A 24,634-nucleotide genomic window follows, 5' to 3' on the forward strand; every position below is an offset into this window, starting at 1 on the left:
ATACATTTCTCTAAAATATAAGTATTTTCTCTTATATAACCATGTTATAAACTTAATTCTTAGTAAAACTGGTACTATATTTTTATCTAAGTATATCTATTACAGAAATCCCATACCATACTGAGAATTTGTCCACTGTAATACAGCCTGAGAGTGTTCTTGATGTTTCCTACATAAGATTCTATTTGCTAATTTGTAAATACATGAGTTCATTATGTTTCTGTCTCTTTTTTAGTATTATATAGGCTTGTAGAAAGAAAGTATACAACATGCATATTATAAGGTAAAGTAGCTGCCCGAAATCTTTAGTAGAAAAAAATCAGGTATAAATAACCACCAATATACTTAATACCTTCAAGAAAACTATGAAAGGAATAGGATATTGTCTGATAACAGAAATAAAATCAAAATACAATTTTAAAAAAATATGTTAATATATCATATGTAATTATACTATAATTATAATAAAAGGAAGATACCAAAAAGATGAAAAGAAAATGCAAAAACTGAATCACATTGCATTTTGAATGTCAGTTTCTGAATGAGTCTCTTGTATGCACAGAAGATGTGTCTATGAGATTTCAAATATATATTTTCTTTTAAAAAGCATAAACTGTTGGTTAAAATAATCAAATAATGTGAGAAAGTTTTAGAAAATCCTTTTATTGCCTGAAAATATATTGTATTGCATAAGACAAATAGTACGCTTTTATGAGTAACAAACAAATTATCATTAGAAAAAACTTTAATTTTGGCTAGGTAATGCAACAAAGCAAGAGAGTCAAGAGATTAAGTCATAAAAGATGATCTGTGGATAAAAACAATACCAAAAAGAAAGAGAAAGAGAGAAAGGGAGAGATGGAAGGATAGATCAAAAACAAAGAATTTCCAAAAAAATCTAAGAGTACTGGCCATGAGCAAACATGCACAAATATTTAAATAATTCATATTTTTAAACTAAATTTCTGTTTAAATTATATCAATCAAATTTCTTTATTTTTCAAAATTCACTATTCATTGGATATATATATATGTTATTTGAATTAATATATATAATTTATATTTATATATAATATAATTAATAAATTATAATAATATAATTTATAAATTTATAAATGAATATGAAGTTTTAGACCAATGGTCTACAAAGCAGAGTACACTCACCTAAGCAGTGTGCAAGATCCTTCCCTTTATTAAAGAGGTATCTACAGCTTCACTGCTCTATACCATACCAAGAAACACTGGTACCCTCACTCAGCACAAAGTGGAATATAGCAGGTATCCTTATACCAATTCAATCTTAGCACTAATTGTTGCATACTGAGGTCTGTATATACCTAATGAAGTGGATTGAGAGATTATATTATCTAATTTTAGCTACCCATCATGAATTGAACAAGTGGTTTAAAAAGTTTCTTAAAAATAATTTTTTAATTCAAAGTAATATTACTGATAATACAAGCACAAGCAAAATAGGAAAAGACAGGGCTGACTCCTCCCTAGTTCACAGCACAAATTCTTGGGACAGCCACATCACAACATGAAAGTAGTAACATTTCATGTGTCCTCAAATGAATAAAATTATATTATCAACTGTCAAAAATAGCTCATCTTCTGAGTGCTAATATGAATTACATATTTTTCTGTAGTTCTGCAGACCCAATGTGTTCTGTTTTGAAGAGTATGTTCTTACATAGCCAATAAGCAGCTAGAGGAATGCTTCACAGAGTGACTAAACAAGCAGGGACCACAGCAGGCCAGTGTTCTCATGAATGAGAAGAACAGAACAGCAAAGTTTATAAAGAAACCTAGACAATGGTAAAGTTGTAAAAAGAACCATCCACCTTACTCTAAATCTAATAGAAACTGAACTATATGCCAAGGCAGAAAACAAACTCAAATAAAGGAAATAATGATTTTTTTTGTTAGATTATTTATAAAAAATTTAACAAATCAGACTACTGATTTTCCTTATTTTTCTTTGAACTTTGATAGGAAAAAAAGACTAGTGACCATGAGTCCATCTTTAAAAAGAACAGATAAATGCTTAGGAAGAGAAAATAGAGACTATTTAAAAAGTATTATTCTCACTTCAGACCTAATGTTTTTAAACTCCACAGAAATGTTTCTATTTACTTTCACAAATTTACTCAGCCAACACCAACAATCCTCCTAAAGAAACGAAGGGGAAATATCCAGATTTTGGTATTTGGCTCATTATTTATGGGCTGTTAATACTCATTTCTTCTTTTTACCTCAGGATCCAAGTTTCTGAAAACATACATTCTTGTCTTCTCCATCATTGCAAACAAATCAGGATTATCCTTGGCCCACTTCATATCCCAGACATCTTTCCGCTCCAGTTTTAACAACTCGCCAACTACTTGCTGTCCTGCACTGTCTATTACCCGAGCATCCAAGTCAAAGAATGTTAGAACTCCTGAAATGTCTATGATAGCAAGACGACTAGAAACAATACAAATGGGAAAGGGAAAAATGTAAAATTACTATCAGTGGTCATGAGTAGAATTTACTATAATCATTCTTCAAAATCAGTTTTTAGAAACCTGGAATATAGTAGAAATGGCTTTAAAATTTTTTAAATAAATTTGACAGAAGATGGAGACTATTCTCCATTTTGCATCCTTGTGAGGAAACCATGTCTAAAGAATTTAAGCCAACTGGTATGAAAATATAAAATAGTCTATTATATACAGACTCACTCACTTAAGCAGTACACAAGACACTCTTAAGCTTTAAGAGTGAAAAAACTATACCAGGATTTCCATATGCCAACAAAGAAAGACATTTAAACAAAATACAACATAGTAAAGCCACTCTGAACTTTAAGACAAGTTCATAATAAAAACACACCTGTCTTCATAGTTATTATATAAATCCAACAAAAGTACTAAATCTAAACCAACCCCCACGATGAGGAGAATTCTCAGGCTTACCTAGAGTTGCAATTCAAGGACAACTGGTAGGGTCGAGAATTAAGGGAATACTTCTGAATCAAAGCAACATTTGGAAGACTGTATCTCTGAATGGCTGCAGATTCACGACCCTATGGAAATTACTTTTGTTTATTAAAGCATGTTTACCATAAAAATATCAAACTACCATTGCAGGTCTTTCTATAGATCCATACATTTGTTTTAAACCAAAGTGATACTGAATCATGTTATTAAAAATGTTTATCTCCTAATTTAATTTAAACCTTTGCAAAGTGGCTGAAGGTAGTCTAATTTGTTTTTCACACAGTAATCAAGAAAGAAGACAGAGCCTAGCTCTTTGGTAATACACAAGTTCTTATATCACCAGGAAGAAATATCTATGTTTGCTTATAGTTGTCTACGTTGATATTTGGGGTACACTAAAAGCTAAAATATGCCTCCTGGTGTTTACCAGAGGCTGTTCTTACAATGACTATATAAAAAGAGGAGGCAAAGTACACCTACCCCATATACCCCATATACCTCATATACCTCAGCCTAGGCCCTATGCCTCGTCTGTATTGTGAATGGGGAGACATGGAGTGGGAGGGAAAAAAAAGCTAAAACAGAAAGCACTTGTTGAATTAAATTTCACATATGAAAAATCAAAATAGAGGATCATGTTAAGAAACATCTGTTACTAAAAATCTAGGTTTTTATCCTAATAGCTTTCTATCTGACACTAGTTTTTGGCATGGGGAAAGATGATCTGAAAGCAGTGAAACATTGAGTATTAGTTTAAATATGTTTAAAAAAACAAAATACATGCTTCTATGCAACTCTGGGCACACATCAAAGCTGACAACATGAGCAGCACCTGAGCAGACAGGAGAGAGCTGTGATTTTCAAACTCTCCTGGGCCTCAAGCCACAGCAATGGGAGAGTGTAAAGTCCACACAGTCAATCTTTACCTCTCCCTTTGCTAATCAGAGCTGCACTTCTTTTGCAGCATGACTCTCAAGAGGTACCTCTCAGAAAAGTTGTGACTACTATACAATACAATGCTCTTAAGAGCTTGGTTCCCCCATAAAATTAGCTTGTGGGCACATAATTAGAACTGGAAATGTATGTGGCGGGGACTCTATTTACATAATTCAAACACAACTCCACCACTGCCATATTAAACATTTTTCTAAAATTAATATTTTCAAATGCCACAGCTCAAGAAAAGACACTTTATCATTGAATCTATTTGAAATATTCAGCAGAAATTTGCCAGGGACTTCTCTATTTTACTGACTGACTAACACATCACCTCTTCACTCTAAGTCTCATAAAAGTAGCTGAGCCAAAGCACTTTCTCCAATACATGGTATCAGGCTATGTACAATAGGAAAGTTAGTCCTAACTACCACTATGCACTCTGCCACACATCTATCAACCGTTTGATACTGGCAGAAAACTACTAGTATCAAACTCTAAGTGTACTTTACTTTCTTCAGCTAGCCATCATTCTATTCCTTTTATAAATAGCTATTTATTATTATTATCATTATTATTAGTGACCAATAATTTGTGAGGCAAGCTTTTAAACTCCCTTTTCTTACATTAGACTTAGGAAAACTTGAGATATCCATAAGATGATATTCAAATCCAGAACTCATTGCTTTTAGTTTTATAATTTGAATAATTATTATTCATAAAATAAGTTTTTATAACTCACCACAATCAATGTCTTATCAGATGCAGTTATGGCACAAATTGGATCCCTTGTGCCCTAAAATCAATTAATTAATCATTATTATTATTAACCATTATTGAATGACTACAAGGTAGTATGAAACTCATTAAAAGAAATACATCAACAATATGTTAACATAAATTTACTTACTAAGCACCTAATATGTGTCATCCATTGAGCTAGGTACTAGAGATACTCAGATGAAATCTTTACCTCTAGGGATTACACAATCTACTGGGAAAGATGGTGAACTGAACACCCAATTATGGAAAGTATGATAAAGGAAGAGGTACAAACAAGGAAAAGTATCTAATTTACATCAAGAAGGACAAAAACTTAAGCTTAGCTTTAAAAGATGAAGTAAGGGAAGAAGGACCAGTACATGCCAGGAGAAAGAGCAAAAAGTCACAGTACTGAAGCCACCTGAATAGATCACAAGGGCATTATGCTTAATGAGAAAAGCCATCTCAGCAGGTTACATACTATGATTCTAGTCATAAAACAGTCTGTGACAAAACTATACAGATCAGTGGCAGGGGACAGGGAGTCCCCTAATGGAGACAGTAGGTGAGAAAATGAAGAAGTAGCATGAGAGAGTTCCTTTACGGCAAAGGGTAGGTTTCAAAAAGAATACTCAGAAGAGTGTATGAATAAGTAAATGGACTAGAACTGGACATAAGGGGACATCACAATAAGAGATGGTAGATGAGTCCTTGACAAAGAAGACTAAGAAGGAAAAATCAGTTAGATATAAAGCCATAAGTATGGTTTCAAGAAAGTGGTACAGTATAGAATGGTCAAAAAATATTAAATGTCATATATAGATCCAATAATATCAAGAAAAGTTCCTATCAAGGCTTCTGAAATCTAGACTACAATGCAGTGAAAAATGAAATGAATGGTTAGGGAAAAAAGATAAAATATAGAATATTCTTTTAAGAAGCTTAACTATGAAAGGATAAAAAGACAAAGCAGTGGTGATTAAGATGGAAGAGATATAGCACATTTTATGTGAGGGTAGCAGGGAAGAGCTGGTTGCTGATCAATCAGTTTGAAATGTGCTAAAAGTTCTCTAATGGAAGGCACTGTTTCTTATTCACCAGTTGATTCCCAGAATCTACTCTAATGTCTGACTCATACCAGACATTCAGTGAATACTTATTGAATAAATGAATGGAGAAGGAGCTAACCAGAGGGACTCCTGAATATTTCAGAGACTGAGTCACTAAATCTGCTGTCAAAAAACCTAAACTTGAATCCTCATCTTGTTACTTATTATTGTATGACTGAAAATTCATCAATGAACTTCCCTCTCAGTTTTCCAATCTATAAGGTGGAGAGGGGCCTCCAGATTATCTGATTTATAGGGTTATGAGCACCAGATAAGAAACTGGATAAGAAAAAACTTTATCAACAGTAAGCACCACTTTAAATACTCTCAGAAAATCTTATCAAAAACAAAAATTGCTTACTAAAATATTAAATTATATTATTGTATAAAAAAGAATATTTCTTTAAGTAGGAATACTTACTAATATGCCAGACATAACAGACATTCTGTGGTCCATAGATCAATGGATGATTTGGTAGACAGATACAGAGAGATAGATGAATGCTTAGAGAGGAAGGGCAGGAAAGGCAGGAGGAATTATCCAGTATTTTTAAATAAGTTTTTCTAAGTAGTGCCCAATTAGCTACTTTTCACTACCTAACACCTATTAATTTTTAAGATTTATGAAAAGATTTTCAGAATAGAAAAATGTTTAAAGAATTGCTAAAATTATATCTTTTTCAATTCTCAAAATTTATTTCCAAATATACAGATATGAACACTTACTATCAAAAATAAAACCACCTACTTGAATGGCTTTACTATAATCAAGCACCCCATCCACTGATCCAGAAGGAATATCATCAACATGATAAATTCTGTATAAAAAAAACAGAATTTTGAAGAAAGTTTAAGGAGATTATTTCATAATTTCTAGGACAATTAAAGAATTGGGTGACTTCAAGAAATATTTCTATTTAATATAAAAATCCTGATTATTTTAAAGAATTTTGATACAGCTAAATCTCATAAAAGTAGAAACACTGTACCAGTTGTTTCCTAGTTGTGCAAGTGACCTGCTCCTGAAAGTTGTGTCCCAAATGTATCTGAACACTGAATCATATATTCTTGAAGAACTGCAGTAAGCTATGAGAGATGGTTTATACCTTACTCTATCAGTCAGGAGTAACCTGTAATCCACAGACTTTCTCTGTTGTTTCTCCATAATTTCCTTTCTATCAATGTGTATAATTAAAAGTGAAACTTTAATGAATTTGAGAAGCACTAACAAATGGGATTTCTGTGAAGTAAAAGAAGCCTCGCTCCCATCCTGTGTTACGAAGACACATCCCTGTGCCATAACAGCTGTACCATCTCTCTAGTGCCTTTATCATAATACTTATTCACAGGAAAGTGCAGCTGCACTGCTGGTTTGCTTATGTGCTTGCTGTCACTAGGTGGTGAGCTTCCTGGGGACAAACACTATCTATCTCCAGTCCCTGACACAGTGCTACCCACTGTCAATGGCTCCACAATGTCTATTGGGTAATTATTAAAATAAATGGAAGTTTTTTAAAGAACTGCTAAAGTACCCTAGATTACAGAGTAGCTCTGAGGCTTTGGGCAAATAACTTCTCTGAGCCACTATTTCTTTCTATATAAAATTAGGGTAGCAATTCCCCCTCAGCAGCATTTCCGAGAGACAAAAATAAAGTGATGTTTGTAAACTACATATTATAGCTATAATATAATCACAGGAAAATCATGCCATTTCCTATTTTTTAAGTATATGAAATTTTACAACTGTTAATTTGGAGTTATAATTATACTCTATCACTATTAGATCAAATTTTAAATAAATTTAATAGAAATACATTAAAATGCAGAAAGATGTGATATGTCTAAATTGGTACATATTTTTGCATTTTAATATATTTCTATTAAGCATACCCTCTCCCTACTTAGTTATCACAACAGAAAAGTCAAAGATTAGAATAGGAGGTTCCTCAGAGACCACATGTTCCAACTCCTTCTCTTAAAATAAGAAAGGTACAAGAAAGGCCTGTCTGAGTAAAGGGGTTAAACCCAGCTTTATGTCCCATCTCTACTTAAAAGCTGGTGAGCTTTGGGGAAAAAAAAAAAATGAAGCTCGCGTGTCTCAGTTTCTTCTCTGTGAAATATGAATCATAAAAGTACTGAACAGACTTGGCATATCAGAAGTACTCCATAAATGCTGACCATTTTCACCATCATCAACCACATTTTACAGATGAGGAAACTGAGAACCAAGCAGAGGGAGGAGAGGAGGAAAGCTTGCATTAAGATCTCAAATACATGTCAGGGAGTAAAATGATTTGAAAAGTAATGGAATTTCTGACCTGACTTCCACCACCCAGTCCTACCTACACAGGCCTCTACCCTTACCCAGAAGCATTAGGTTAAAACATTGAACAAGATGCTTTATGTAAAGGCTTGGGGAAACAACCAAAGGAGAAACGAGTACCACTAACACACACACACACACACACATCTCACAAAATACAGTAAACACGTACTGCCCTTGAAACTTACTACCTGGAGTCCTTCCCTCCGGGCTCCTCACCTCTCTGTGTGGCACAGCCCCATTGCTTCCACTTATCAGAAGTCATGATAACTCCAGACTCCCCAGAATCCAGGGCAAGGAAAGAAGGCAAATCTCCTCCAGCTCTTCCCACCTAAAGACCTCTTCCATACCTGTGTTTAGGGACCTGCCTTTCCTCTGATGACTGATGAAAAGATCACTTCACCCTCCTAGACAGGCCAGTACCACTAACCCATAGGCTCATTAGCTTTAGTGAGGACAGTCACTTGCTTATTTAAAAAAAAAAAAACAGATTTCCAGCCTTTATCTTTAAGGACTTTCTCTTATTACCCTATGCTACCTCTCTTTTATTTTGATAAATTTAAATAGATCAATATGAAAGCTATTCAAATTAATGAAAAATACTTCTACTAATCAAGGCAATTTACATTTCTTAAGACTGACAATTGACAATTGACTATGTCTGGTTGAAATGTAATGTGGTTGCATATGAAAAGAAATACCTTTCTCTCCCTTCTTTTCGAGACCGCATAATCTGATTAATTTCCAAAGCTGTGAGTTTCTTTGCCACGCGATATTGCCAGGTATAAAATGCTTCCTTTGAAGCTGCTATCACATGGGTCTTGGTCATTGCAACAAATAATGGTACTAGTAAAAAAAAACATTAAAATAATTACGTTAGCATTACACAGACTCACGTTAGCATTACACAGACTCACTCACTGCAAAGCACTTCAGTAATCACTGAGTCCACCTCTGCATTTTACAGACAATACACCCACAGTCTCAAAGTTCCCACCACAGTCTCTCTAATTTTTTCTGATTAAAAAGTTTCTGAATCAAAAGTTTATAGGACCATAAAAAAATATTAACTCAAAAGGATTAAACACCTAAATGCAGGAGCTAAAACTATAGAACCCTTAAAAGAAAACTTAGAAATGTCTTAGATAAACCAAAAATACAGGCAAAAAAATTAATAAATTGGACTTTATGAAAATTTAAAACATTGTGCTTCAAATGGCACCATCAAGAAAATTAAGATAATCCACAAAATGGGAGAAAATATTTACAAATAATATATCTGACAAGGAAATCTATCTAGAAGATTTAATGAAATCTTATAACTCAGTAATAAAAAGATAAATAGCCCAATTAAAATGGGCAAAAGAGCTGAGTAAACATTTCTCCAATGAAGATATACAAATAACGATTAAACAAATAAAAAAGATGGTCAACATCATTAATCATCAGGGAAATACAAATCAAAACCATAATGAGCTACCACTTCATATCCACTAGGATAGCTAGAATCAAAATGTCAGACAGTAAGTAGTGTTGACAAGGATATGAAGGAATGATGAGAATATAAAATCAACTTTGACAAGGCGTTCGTTAGGACATATAGTAACTCTATATTTAACATCATACTCCTAGGTATGATGAAATTAAAACATTATATCCCAAGAGAAATTAAAACATTTGTCCATTAGCATTATAACTTCTGCTCCATGGTGGGAAGTTATTTTAAAGCAATAAGAGAAAAAGGATGTTAAAATAGCAAAAATGTACTTATGAATGTATATTTTTCCTTCCCTCCTCAGTATCAATCATGGCTTGATTTAAGTCATTTATCCTTTCCCATAATTCCATATGTCTTAAACTTCCATGGTATCTTAGAAAATTCTCCCAAGTTCCCTCCTAATCTAACAATATATTCTTCTAAACAATATTTTTTCATCTGTCCTACTTCTTAAACAACTTTTAATTGAGCGCCTAATGTATATGCTTCTATGAAGTAGATAATACCAAATCAAATTATGGTTTTAAAAAAACAAGGGACTAGGGCAGGAAAATAATTCACCTGCAATCACAAAACACAAAATAAAAGATATAAAATTAAATACATACATTCATTTAAAATACATAAAAGCAAAAGCACTCCTCCATAAAAGATCAGTTTAGTCCCTGTTTTCTAAATTCGTGATTAAAACAGTGTAAAATTTTTGTATTTGTAAGTAATTAATATGGCCAGAATAAAAGAATGATATTAGCAGAGGCAATCATTGATGAAGTTTTTGCCACAGTCCAAACAAAGGGCATTTAAGGTGGTGAAAGACTTAAAAACTAAACAAAGAATTAGAAATTACTCTGATGGTATGATGTTAACTGCGTGCATTAATAATCTGGGAATCAAATTTAAGAAACTTTATACACTAAGTAACTCAGTATACTTGAGTCATTAAAATTTTTTCTTTACAATTGTCAATTTTTTTCTAATCCAAAATGTATACTGTTAACAATCCCTAGGGGGAGCAGGAAGCCTTTCCCAGAGAGACCAAAAGCCAAAGGAAGAAAAACATGGCAGCCAAGCCTCCAGGGGGCGCTCAAGCCAGGCCTAAGCTTTGTTCTTTCCCTGACTACCAAATCCTAAGACATTTGCTAAATATTCAGTAAATTCCATCGTGAATCCTTTGGTGCTGGTAACTGTTATACTCCTTGCATGACTTGACCTGAATTTACAATCATTTACTGCTTTCTGGTAAAATTTTTCCTACCCATATAAAAGCACTTTCCCAACCAACGTTTAGCCACATTTATAAATTACACTCATGTTCTTTCTTTTTGATACATTCTAAATACTCACAGGGCTTATCATTAGCCTGACTGACTCAAAATTAAAATATTAGTGATTTAAAGTAAGAGTCAGACTTTCTGTATTCAAATCACAGGCACTTGTTAATTGTGGTGTTGGATAAATTTTGTTCTCTCTGAACCTCAGTTTACACATTGTAATTTGACAATAATAACAATGCCAATCCTACAGAGCTGTTTTAAGGTTTGGGAGAGAAAATAAATATAAAATATAGCATGGTGCCTAGCATATAGGAAATGCTTAATAATGTTAAAAGCCAATATTGATTTTTTTAAATACATGCCAGGCAATCACCAAATAAGGCAAACATTATTGTCCCCATTTTGCAGATGAAGAATTCAAGCATGATATAGTTACAATTTGCCTATGTCATACAGCTAGAAAATAGAAGAGCTGGACACAAACCTAGTCACCTTGGCTCCAGAATCTGTGCCCTCAGTGGCTGGAACAGGCCACTCTCTTTTAAGGGTTAGAAGCAGTAGGTATGGCTGCCACTATTTTTTACTTTTGTTATCTGCATAGGTTTTTATTACTACAACCATGTGCAAATTCTCCAGTCAATACTCAAGACAATTACAAATATGTCTGAAATATATTCTTTTACATCGATATTAGAGCAATTTCAGTAAATTCACTGGAGTAGATAATGTAATCTATATGAAATTTGACAGATCTTCATTAAAAGATTCATCCCACCCAGACTTAGCTTTTAAGAAAAAGAAGATCAAATTTGAAGAGGTAGAATGTTTTAATAAGAACTACACCACCTGGGCTAAAAGCTCCTCAAAACTTTCTCTCAACTATTTAATATCTAGAAAGAAAAAATTTAAAAGACCTAAAAAAATTATTGGAAAAATTAGGAAAAGTATGCTATCATTAACCAAACTTTGTAACACTAATAGGTAGTAGTCGCTAGCCAGGTGAGGATATAAAATAACTTAAAACTATTTAGGAATTCATAAATAAGGAAAACTGGCTTGTAATATTTTAATGCTGGGATCTGAAATAAATGAATGCATCTGTAATGTTCCCTATTTTCCAACATATTCATTTCTTAGCCCTTTAAAGAGCTGGTAAACTGAAATTGCCCTGAAATGTTTGCATCAAATTAACTTTCTCTGGAATATATGGAAAACTTAGTGCACGTGTTAAAAAGACCATCATTAGAAAGCCGCCTGTGTGCTTCTGCCAAATGACTGCTGCACAGGCAACCTAGTACCTTCTGGCAACTTTCATGCCTCTGTGAATGTTAGCTTCTGTCCTTAAAATACCACCTGAAGAAATACTTAAACCTTAAAACTCAGCTCAAATGCAACCTTCCGATGCCCCTGACATTCTTATGTGCCAATATCCATTTATCCAGCACCTACACAATACCTAGCACACAGCAGAGAATATTAAGTCATTGTTCAATGGATTAACCATAGTTTAATTATTTGTTTAGCCATCCTACAGGACATGCCATCATTAATTTCTTATTTCTCCCAGTCACCACTACCATGTGTGCAACAGTATATACTTGTTGATGACTTGTTAAATAAATAATCACTTTCTATTTACGTGATAGAATATATGTATTGGCCATCCATTTGGAGAAATACTTATTATGGACCAAGCACACTGTCACGTAGTGGGAATACAGAAATTAACTAGACATAGATCTTTAAGAATTTCAAAGTCAAAAGACAGATAAGAAAATCAATAACCACAGTGCAGGGTAAGAAGTACTCTGCACAGAAGGACACCATAAGTGTTATGAGGGCTCCATGGAACAGCACCAAAAGAAGGTATGCTAACTCCTATATGTAGTGTACAACAGAGCTCCACAAACCACACTCTATCATAATGTGTAAAGTTCTTTTGAAAAGATTCTACAGAAATTATCAAGAGGAAAAACAGACAGCAAAACAAAAATATTACATTCTAGAATAGTATCAGTTACACATGCTTTTTCATTATTGTTTTAGTCTCCAGTCCTCATGAAAATTCAACATAGAAACTTTAAAAAGAAATTTTATAGGGTACGTATGAAATGAAACTGTTGGGTTTTGCCTGTGTTTGCTACAGACCAATGAAAGAACTATTTGTTAAAATTTCAGCCAGCTAGACTGCAAAAAAAAAGTTTTGAGACTCAAACATGCAAATAATCATGCCCTCCAGTGTTTGCCATTTTATGAAGAGAGAGAATTTACACTTGATTTTATTTTTAAAATAGTCTACCTGTGATAAATATTACTTTGAGGCCAACCCTATCATCATATAATTCTAACTTCTGATATTAAAGTAAAACTTTTGATATTAAAACAAAAGAATATAATCTAAAGACTGAGACTGTTATGCTAATAAGAAAATGATTCAAATCATAAGGTTCTGTAATAATTATAAACTAAGACTTAACAAGGAACTCTACGTATACATATAAATATATATATACATAAAATATACCTTTCTTATAAGAAAGAAGTTGAAATGTTTCAATCTATCAAAGTGAATGAGCTACCAATACCCTAAACACAGAGTATAAAGTCTTTGAGGCCAATAAATATTTCTCACATTTATTTGTAGCACTCAAAGAGCAAAATGCAAACATTTAGAAGCGGAATTAATATTTACCCAAGACTGAATGTCTCATCTGGAAAAATGACTAGTTTTCAAAAAATAACTCAGTGTGTTTTCAGTTTTTTAGATCGAAAATTTTTTGTCATACTATATCTAATATACTATCATACACTTTAAAAGAAAACCATACTTTCAGAAGTTATAGTAAAATGGCAACCCAATATTTGTAAATGATTTTTAGCAAACCTCTTAGATTAAAATTTGGAATTTTAATAGCTATTTTTTCATAGCTATTGAATAGAAGGAAGGGTAAAACCATAGTAATAAATGTTCTCTGAAAACAAAAACTGGGAACTTTTTTAAGCTGTCCCTTTAATAGAATGATTTCATTAGAAAACTCTGGAAAAGGCAAACTCATTTTACAAGCAGCTAAAGTGTTTTTATGGAAGAGAGGTATTTACAAGCAGCTCATTAATCATAAAAGTGGTATTGGAGCAAAATTCTTTCCATAATCCTGTTCATTATATACTAACCATTATGTTGCATGCCAATTCCTTTACAGTTATATTTACATATAAAGCTAATGACAGCAATATGGCAGTTATGAAATTATCATGGATTTTAGCTACAAGCAACCTTATATTATATAAACCAGAATGCTTCTGTTGGTGAAATAGGGCAAAAATAGTTCTACATGAGCCAGCATGGTGACACACACCTGTAATCCCAACACTAGGAAGGCTGATATAGGCAGATCATGAGTTTGAGGCTGGTGTGGGCCACATATCAAGACCATCTCAAAAAAAAGAGAAAAATTCTACCATGAGAGCAGATACCAACTTGTAATCGACCTGATGTCCAGAAGGTATGGTCATCCTTATTTTAGAGAACACTATTCTAATTAATACTCTTGTTAAGGTTTTTAATTCATGCTACAAATAAAACCTGATTGGAGAAGAAATAAATTCCCTTACCAATATCAATGTATTTAGGGTCCAAGGGTGTGCCAATAGAATTACAAAGAACCAGCACATACTGTGAATAAATAAAACAAAAAGAATATCAGAAATCTTGCTTATTAATAATAAAGGAAATAAGTTTAATATATATATATATCATGCTTAGCTTTTTCAAGTATCACTAACTTGGAAATAATTAATAAAATTGTTAGTTATGAAGAACAGCAGACAAAAAGAAAGACAATCTACAGCATTAACTATTAAAAACAACATGAATTAAAATTAAACCAAGACTTACTTCTCAACATAATAGAACACCACAGTTTTAGGAGGACACTTAATAAATACAAGTACACTGGTTACTTTTCATCATTTATACTTCTAAAATTCCTGATCACTATAACATCAAAACTCACTTTTATCCTATGAGCAGGTGTATAAGAGCTAAGGTTATTTGTTACTGTTGCACCAAATGTCTCCATCTCATTCTCCTCCTTGGAAGCAATACATAAATGACATGAGAGATTTAGAAAAATTCAGTTAATTTAGGAAAGATATAATCCAACCTGGTAAAAATGACCTATATCCAAATATTACCACTGTAAGAAAATAACTGAACACAATGCACTTTAGTTCATACCATTCTAAAGTGATAATTTCATTTTTCAGTGTTACTTTTATTATATCTTGTACTAACAATACTACTCTACATAGGTGCTTTCCTAACAACAATAATTTCAAACAAACCAATTTTCTATGTGCTATTTCCAGAGTTTTTTCCTGTTTTCAGCATCTCAATTAAAACTCATTTACTTAATTTCATAAATATAAGCTTTATGATAAAAAATATACTAGAATATCATAATTTACCCACAAAAATAGCACAGTTTAACTTACCTTTCATCTTTATCAGTTATACATTTATAGTTTCAAGAATCAAATATTTCCACAAGACTCCTCACTAAACTAGTAACCCTTCCTAACTTCCCATTCCCCACGCCTTCTAATGCCTCCCTTTACTATTTATCTCCATGAATCCAAGCAACGTGTTTATAATGCTACCTTTTGGGGGGGATTGGTTTTTTTTTTCGATCTAGTACATTATCTGTTGCCTTCCCACTATGAAAGATAAGCATTTAGCTTTTTCCATTTACTATTCCAGTCCCCTTCCACACATGAACAGATTTAGATCCTTCTATCTTTCCACTTTTTGGCAGTACTGGAGACTGAAATCAGGGCAAGTGCTCAACCACTTGAGCCATGCTGCCAGTCCATCTTTCTACTTTTAACATAATTTTGCCAAATCAGAATTTAGGTTTACATATGCTTATTATATTTCAATTACTTTTTTAATTGAAGAAACCTCAGTGATCACATAATTTAACTATGCAAATGCTACTCACAGCTAAGCCATCAAATATAACATGATTTATTTTCCTTTTAAGCATATTTTGCTGTCCTTATCATTGATAATTGTCATTCTTTCTCTTTTCTTAAGCTTTCTATGTACTTGTTGCTAACTGGAATCCCCAGTTATCCCCAGTTAAGTGTATTTCCTCTCAAGGGTTTCAACATATATGAGATACTCTAGTGATTGTATCCACTTGAATTTTGCTTGTTTTGAGTTTTTGTTGGTTATTTGCTTTCATTGTTGTTGTTTTTTTTTTCTATGTTGCTCCAGCTGGCCTCAAAGTCTCAATCCTCCTCCCTTAGCCTCTCAAGAGTTAGTATTACAGGTGTGCACCACCACGCCCAGCTTCTCTTGAATATCCTCTGGAGCCTTATGTCCTCTTCTGGCCTGATTCCCTGGGCATGCTGCATAGCAGTGAGCTGATACTACTCCTCACTGTCCTCCTGTTTTTATCTTTCTTTGGTTTACTCCTCATTTTGGCAGACTTTATGCTGAAGTAACTCTCCAAGATATAGAAGCTTGCCAGGTAAATTTTTGGTGGCCTTGCACATCTAAAAAAGTCTGTGTTCTATTTTCACACCTAGTAATTTAAGATATGGAATTCTAGATGGGAAATTATTTCCCCTCAGGATTTTAAGGCAATTCTCCTAAGTATTGCTATTGACAAGTGGAATGCCATCGACTACTTGTCTTGTGAAATCTGTTTTCCTCTCTGAAAGCTTCTAGGATTTTTTTTTTATCCCCAGTGTTCTGAAATTTCGCAATGATGTGTCTTGATGTGGAAATATTTTTATTCACTAAGTTAGGCACTTTCAATCAAGAACCTCAAAGGAAATTCACTTGGACTTCTTTTTTTTCAGATTTATTCCCCCTTTAATTTGCCTGTTCACTCTTTTAAAACTACTATTCTATTCAAATGCTAAATTTCTAGTACTAGTCCTCTAATTTTCATATTTTTCACTATCTTCCATTTCCTTGTCTTTTTTACTTTATAGATGTTTCCCTTTATCTTATTTTCTCATCCTTCTGCAGAATTTTTCATTGTGGTTGTAATTTTCCAAAATTTTTTTCTAGAGTATCCTTTTCTTATTTTACATATGGAAATCTCTTAACTCTCTGAGGATAACAGTGACAATTTCTTTGAGATAATAGTGCTTTTGAGTGTTCTTTTTATGTGGTCTCTGCTCCCTCCAAGTTCTTTTCTTGTGTGTTTAATTGGTGTCTGTTTGTTAAAGCAGATGCTTCCCTTAAGTATCTGAGTCTCCTGCTCTATTGAAGAGCAGGATGCTAAGAAGCTGTTTGGAATCTATTTGTCTGTGAATGAGACTCATCAGCCATGGTCCTTACTATGAAGCAGGACTGTTTCCTTAGGGACTCCCAATCTGAGTATCATTAGTGTCTTTTCTCCTGAGCTGGTCAAATATTCAGGCAAGAATCTCCCAGCCTGCAACTTCAAAGCTTGGAGCTTAGCTGACAGTGCTCTGAGAACCATGTAGGAAAAGAAGATGGGGTAACACTGAGTGGTGAACTTTTAATTGTCAAGTTTTCAGTCAAGTTTTCCCACCCCCCCACTCAGTGTCCATCAGTGTTCCTTTTGATCCTCCCTGGGACTAAATCCCAGTCTTAATAGGTGGTAAGAGGGCCGGTCACTGACTATGGTCTCAAAGAAGGGAAAGAGACCTGGGAATCTGTTTATCTTCTTTCCTTCCTTCCTTCCTACATTCCTTCCTTCTTTCCTTCCTTCTCTCCCTCCCTCCCTCACTCCCCCCACCTTTGTTGTTCAAGTTTTCTCTTTCCTGCATCATCTCTGGTACTTCAAATTTCATGTTTGTAGCTTTCTCCTACCAGGAAACCCAAGTCCTGTCTGCCTCCTCAGCATTCTACAAACAGTTGCCCCTTTACTTTCTCCATGAATGGGTTATAGCTCAGCTTTCTTAGATCTGCTAAGGTAATTACTGCTAATCCAGCCATTCTCTAGCCTCCAAAATTTTGTTGCCATTTCCTCACCTTTCTGGTCCCTATGGGCTTGTGACTTCTTAAAAAATGCCTTTGCTGTTGTTTTTATAAGTTTCAGGAGAGAACAAAGCCAAATGTGACTATTCAAGTGGTCACCTTTAACCAAAAACTCTATACCTTTAAATTAGAACCCAGCCAAAGGTGTTGGCAGTCCTATTTTTAAGTACTTACATACTTCTGCAAGTATTTAAGTTATTATACTTTTAAAAATATGTTATTCTGTAAGATACTGGTTTTTAAAGCAATATAACCCCCAAAAAAGTAGATCTCTCAATGTCAAAGGGTGTCCAAACTTATAAATGCTCACTGTTACATAGTTTCTACAGAATTTCTACTAGGCATCAGAATATTCATTTCTGGCTTATGGAATTTTGATTGGAAAAGGACTGTGGTATCTTAAATATATTTCAGAGACAAAAGTTTCAGGACTAACCGGTCAATATGAACTGCTAAGGAGAAAAAAAAAGAATAAGGGATCCAGAACCAATGGAATCTCATTTTCCAAAACAGGTCCAGCAGACATGGCCAACAGATCCAGTGTGCTACTACCCTTGCCAGCATACAGGCCGTGCTTAAGAAGGCAGACTGTAGCCAATTCTGCCCATTGGTGACCCATCTGTGCTTTAAGATTCCTAGAAGAACCTACCTGAGGATGACTTTCATCAACTTTAGTAGCCAAAATACAGAAATCGCCACAGGTGGTGATGGAAATGAGACTCTTCACATATTTAACATATTTCTCATTGCTTTTCGTATCCCAAAATACTACGCAGTACTCAGGACGATCAGGTCTGGTATATGCATAAACCACTGTGTTTAAGCAATAGCCCCACTAGGAAGAAACAAAGGAAAAAAGGGAAGGGATAGAAGAAAGGATGGAAGACAGAAAGGAGAAAGAAATAAAGAGAGAACATTCAGGTTGGGGAAGAAAAATCTTTTTATTTTTATTCTAGAAATATTGCAGGTAGGTAGTTTATCAGTGCTGACAAAATATATCCTTCAGAAATGGAAGAAAGGACTGAATTGTAAGCTTACCACCTTTTTCTCATGAGCAAAAATTCTAAAAAGGCATTTTAAAAACAAAGAACATATTGAAAAAATCAATTTAGTTTAACTTTCCTTAATTTATAAAGCTTCACTGGTGAAAATTTTTAATAGTTAATAGCTGTCATGGCAGGAGGGGAGACACAAGTAGAGTAATAAATCACTGATTGATTTTGGTGTCTCCAAACTAAAATTTAAAAAAACAGGCACTTTGCTTTTCTCCCCATCCACATTTTTAATAGGATTTGTTTTTATAGCAAAATCTTTCTATATGGAAAGACAAAGTACAGATTCCTCCCTCCACTGCAACAAAAATACAAAATGCAGATTCCTCCTGCCTTTGCAACTTCCTCTCAGGAATAACTGTGTACAAATCTCTTAGCTACAACTATTTGGGTATTTAGCTCACTCACATTATCCATTGATTATGGAACTTACACACTTACAGCTTTTCCTTCTGTCTAACTCTCAAGTATACTTTTTATATGTAATTTTGAATAAATCAATACTCACTGTCAAATTATGATTAGATGTACTATGCAAAGCTAAATTATGTTCAGCATTTTATATCTCATACTTTCTAAAATAAACTTTGACTTTAAAAGTTTTAGATTTACAGAAAAGTTGCAATGATAGTACAGAGTTCTCATACAGACACATCTGTTCTCCCCTACTGTTAACATCTCACATTATTACCGTGGAACACTTGTTACAACTAAGAACCCAACATTACTAGCAACTAATCACTCTTACTGTTGGATTTAACTAAACTCCATACTTTATTTGGACTTCAATTATTTTTCCGTAATTTCCTTTTGCTATCCCAGAATCTCATCTGAATATATTATATCAGTCATCATGTCTCCTTCGGTTCCTTTGGGCTGTGACAGGTTTTTTGTTTTTGTTTTTGTTTTTGTTTTTTGTTTTTTTCAATTCACAATAAATTTATTTTACATGAAAGAAAAAACTTGCTGTTAATGAAAAATTCAGTAGAAAATAATTCTGCTTTAAATTGGGGCCCAAAAGTAGAAGTTGCTTGCTAGTGAAACCTCAGTAGAAAGAAAATTTTATAAGAAAATAGTCTTGGCAGAAAAGCTCTGATACAAATTCTGTAATAAGATATTTACTATGCAACTTCACTGGCAGAAAGGCCAGTTTCTAATGGCTGGGATTGCTTTCTTCCCAGTCTCTTAAAACATTAACATGGGAGATACTTAAAACCGGTTTATTGTGGTGGTTTCTTAATCTCCCTGCTTTTGATGACCTTAACAATGTAGAGAGTACTGTTTGAGTATTTTGAAGAGTGCCTCTCTTGGGTTTGTCAGATGTTTTTCTCATGCTTACACTGGGAGTATTGGCTTTCAGGAAGAGCATCACAGAAGTGAAATGCTCTTCTTGTCATGTCCTGTTAAGGGGTACATGACATTGCTGGAGATGTTAACTTTGATCACTTAGTCACAGTGAGGTTTGCCAGGTTTCTCCACTAAAAAACTCTTCTTTTTTCCTCTCTAGGCTAGGGGGATAGGGACTACACTGTACCTCCAGAGAGCATTATGTAAGTTGGAATACTTATGTAAGGAAAGTCTGTTTCTTCTCTCCCATTTATTTATTTAAATAATTTGTTTATATATTTATTGATTCATGGATATTTATCTTACTTATAATCTGAGTTATTAAAATGTTACATCACTTATTTTGTCTCTCAAATTATTCCAGCTTTGGTTCTTCCAGATCATCTGCCTCACCCTTTTGACATACCAGCATCCTTTTGTGTTAGGGCACTTCCTTACTGCCCAGCACTGTAAGATGTTCCAGGTTTATCTTATATTTTCTCTGCTCTAGTCTTTGAATCAGACATTTCTCCAGGACACTTTGCCACTTAAAAATTAAATATATAAGATTTTCCATAACAAATAGTTTATCAAATCCATCTCATATTTCAGAGCCTGACTTGGAACAAATGTTAAGTTTAAGATAAAATATTGATTAAACATTTTGTGGCTTGCTTACTCTCATTTTCCCTTTCTGGTCCACTCTCTGCCCCTTTCAACTTTGCTCTGAACCTGGAGGCTGAGTTCTATGAAGTCCATCACCTGGACTGCCTTGCCTACTGGCTCCTACTTGGATCTGACTATTAGAAGGTACAAGGAGGTAGAAGGATAAAAGTCCCTCAGTCCCTCTCTGTCTAGCCAGTTGGCAGTGGCTATGCCCTAGCTGGACAGTATCTCTTGCATAGCCATAGATCTCGTGCGTTTTAGGAATGTTACTCCTTTACCTTGCCCCTTCAAGCCCAGGACTGGTGATAACACCTCATATTTGCTAAGCTCTGAGTACCAACTCTTACCTCCTTTGCTGTTCCCTTAACCCTGCCTATTACCTCTGTAGGTAAAAAGCCCCTCAGTTACTCCCTTGAGTGGCCTATGCTTCCTTCTGAGATCCTGACCCATTGAGTCATTTTTCTAACTATACATAGCATTCTAGAAGAGCTTACTATTCACTGGTTCTAAGGCCTTTACACACACGCACAGACACACACACACACACAAAGCCTCCTTTCTACTATTTCCTAAACAAAACAGTTATGAATATACTTTGAGCTACAACAAAATTATTTAGTAAAAACACTTTATCTTACAACTACTCTTAATACCTTATAATCAGGTCGAATATTTGCAAAATATATAAAGGAATCAACAGCCAGTGCAATTTTCAATCCACCTCCTTCCCAAGACAGTGCAGACATCTGCTTTCCAGGAACTTTCAGAGTACCCAGATGCTGGAGGAAAAAAATACATATTATCCCTGAAGTATCACAATGAAAACCTACCACCAAGCACTTCATCAAGATCAAAAGTCATTTCTTATGTCAAATTTCTGGGGGTTTTTTTTTCTTTTTTCTTTTAGTTTTTTGAGACAGGGTCTCTCTTTGTAGCCTAGGCTGGCCTTGAACTCAGCCTCCTGAGTGCTGGGATTACAGGTATATGACCAGCAAACATGGGTTTCTAAGTGTACAATTTACAAAATATGATAAGACCCAATGAAGACTTATAAAATGAAGATAATATTCAGATATTCACTTGGTATCTAAAAATTATTACTCAAAATGTCCCTAAAAGAAAATATGACAAGTTTATACCTTTTCCTGTGTTCTTTTTTCCCCTACTTACTACTGCACCTACCTTTGAATAGGAAAAAGATAAAACCTAAATACGTTTACCTCACCAAATGGAGTGTAAAACTGCACAGTGTTGACATCTTTATCCTGAATGACTGCTTTCTGGGAGCCTGCCACCGCTAGTACACTGCCAATATGGTTCCACTGGATACTGACAACATACATGCCCGTATCAACAAAAACTGGGTCTAGTCAAAACGAAAAACAGGGTAACGGTGGTAATACACTGAGCCTAGAGAATTTTATGACCTCAAGAACAATTTTTAGATATTTTAAATTTTCCAATTTTAAAAAAAGCAGAAAGATTACTTACTTTGGTCATTCTCATGTCTCATTATTTGGCATCTTCCATTGTCAAAACAAATTGCCAGGCAAGGACAATCAGGCTCCACGTAGCCTTCTGTGCCATGGTACCAATGAATCCCAGCAATGCTGATTGCTCCAGTGACATTCACCAGACAATTCAGTTTCATTTTCATCTAGATAGAATTAGTCAGGTTGAACATTTACATTTTCACACAGAGCAGTGTGAAAGAAGTGTTGTAGGAAGAACACTGAAGACAGGGTTTAAAATCTGGCTGCAAGCTCCATCACTTACTGGTTCATCACCACATGGGGACTCTCCATGTCCCCATGTACAAGGCGAAAATTACAAAACACTCACAGAGGTCATTCTCATTCTCTCTCTAGAGACAATCACTTTCAGTCTCTTGAAAGTGTATTCCTTTCCTAATAAACTTTGCTATCACTTTCACTACCAAAAAAAACCTCACAGTTTTTATGAGATTCAAACAACAAGTGGTATATGAAAGCACTTTGAAAACAGCAAAGCATCATACAAAAGCTAGCCATTTTACTGCCACCAGTAAGTGGATTTATGTAAGGTCCCAAACCTCTCCATAAATAAAAATGCTCCATCAGAGATCATAAATCTATCCTGGCTAAAGCATACAAAACCAGAACTTTTCTCCAAATTATACTACCTGAACTTACCCTATTTTACCTTCTTGCTAGAAATTGACTTTTTCTCCCTTACGGTTTAAGTTTCCCATTCTTCTTACAAACAAACTTTAGTTGCTACAAAAATATCTTTGGTATTCTCATGTAAACTTTGGCTTTAGGCACCAGAAGACACTTAAAAAGCTTAAACTGTACCCTCCTACTCAGTATTTCCTGCTTTGGTGCATCTTGTCCTATCTAGCTACTGGGAAATCAGATCCAGAAGTTATACTTGAATAAGTTGCATTAATTTGCCTTAAAGAAACCAAGACTTGTTTTCAATTTTAAAAAAATTCTTAATTAAAAATAAACTGAAGTCTAATCATATCATAATAAATATATATGAATGATATATAAAATAATTATACAAAATTATATAAATAGAAATAATATGTGCTTACTAAAAAATTTCCTTGATTATCATAAATGTGTATTTCCCCATTTGCCATTCCAAAAAGTAAGACTTTACTATCCACAGACCAGGCTACATGACACAGCTGTACACCCTTCAGGTCTTTTCCCCAAATACGATTCCCTAAAACAAAACATAAATATAATTATTAAAATTCAGAGTCACAATCCTCCAACACCTGCTTTCAAAATCTTTGTCTCCCTAAAGAGCTCTCATATTCTTCACAACATCCACGCACCTATTATTGATTGATCAATTTACTTCGTCAATAAATATTTACTGAGCATGCATATAAGCTCAATACCCTAAGAGACCTTTTCAATAGCAGATATTTCAAGCTTTCTACCCTTTTTTCTATACTCTGATGTAGGGTCTCACTCCCAATTACCAGATGAGCCCATCATCTACGTTATTCTTGGCACAACTGGAGTTTGAACTCAGGGCCTCACACTTGCTAGGCAGGCACTCTACCACTTGAACCATTTTACTAGCCCTAGCCATCTCCTACTTTTGAAAGAAAATAAAAATTCTTCCTTTCAAACATTAAATCATAAATGAATTCACACTTAACCGTTTTGCTTTACCCCCTAATACAAATCCTCCCACCTATCCTATGATCTATCTCTTCCTAGCTTTGCAAAAATATACTTCTACAGATTACTCTCATTTTCTCTTATTAAACTCCTCTCTCTAGTCTCTTATAAACATTTTAAAATATATATCTTCTAAATCAGCCCTTCAAATAAAAACAAAACACTTCCCTTAACTAACTTTCTCTAGCTACCATTATATCCTATCACTACTTCCCAGCCAAACTTCTTGAATTCTTTATACTTACAGACTCCACATCCTTCCCTTCCTCTCCACTCTTAACCCATTCTAGTCTAGCTTTTGCTCCACAACTCCGTGAGTTCATTCATCTACTTCAATTTATAAATTACCCTGCATATCCTGGTGATTTCCCAAATTATGCCTTTAGTCCGGATATTTCTAAGCTGCCGACTTAAATATCTATGGTCTTGATATATTTACTTGGATAGCCTATGGCATGACAAAAATTAACATGTCTAAAACAGAAATCCACCCTCAAAATCAAT

At 34.2% G+C, this 24,634-nt stretch overlaps 1 protein-coding gene and 1 pseudogene across 2 annotated transcripts in view; one reads left to right on the plus strand and one right to left on the minus strand.

The window, feature by feature from the left end:
- Wdr35 (WD repeat domain 35) overlaps nucleotides 1-24,634 on the minus strand; it is a 50,529-nt gene that overhangs the window by 16,511 nt on the left and 9,384 nt on the right. The window contains exons 6-17 of one of the 2 annotated variants that reach the window (XM_074049226.1): nucleotides 23,527-23,660; nucleotides 22,440-22,605; nucleotides 22,169-22,314; nucleotides 21,602-21,727; nucleotides 18,554-18,739; nucleotides 14,897-14,974; nucleotides 14,496-14,556; nucleotides 8,813-8,957; nucleotides 6,537-6,606; nucleotides 4,660-4,713; nucleotides 2,958-3,067; nucleotides 2,256-2,466 (exon numbers count right to left, since the gene is read on the minus strand). In XM_074049226.1, the coding sequence (XP_073905327.1) occupies nucleotides 2,256-2,466; nucleotides 2,958-3,067; nucleotides 4,660-4,713; nucleotides 6,537-6,606; nucleotides 8,813-8,957; nucleotides 14,496-14,556; nucleotides 14,897-14,974; nucleotides 18,554-18,739; nucleotides 21,602-21,727; nucleotides 22,169-22,314; nucleotides 22,440-22,605; nucleotides 23,527-23,660 (1,487 nt within the window). The remainder of the gene's footprint in view (nucleotides 1-2,255; nucleotides 2,467-2,957; nucleotides 3,068-4,659; nucleotides 4,714-6,536; nucleotides 6,607-8,812; nucleotides 8,958-14,495; nucleotides 14,557-14,896; nucleotides 14,975-18,553; nucleotides 18,740-21,601; nucleotides 21,728-22,168; nucleotides 22,315-22,439; nucleotides 22,606-23,526; nucleotides 23,661-24,634) is intronic. The other variant, XM_074049227.1, reaches the window with a different exon arrangement.
- On the plus strand, nucleotides 3,392-3,537 carry LOC141415297 (small nucleolar RNA SNORA51; annotated as a pseudogene).

This window comes from Castor canadensis, chromosome 12 (genome assembly GCF_047511655.1).
Source record: "Castor canadensis chromosome 12, mCasCan1.hap1v2, whole genome shotgun sequence".
NCBI classification, from domain to species: domain Eukaryota; kingdom Metazoa; phylum Chordata; class Mammalia; order Rodentia; family Castoridae; genus Castor; species Castor canadensis.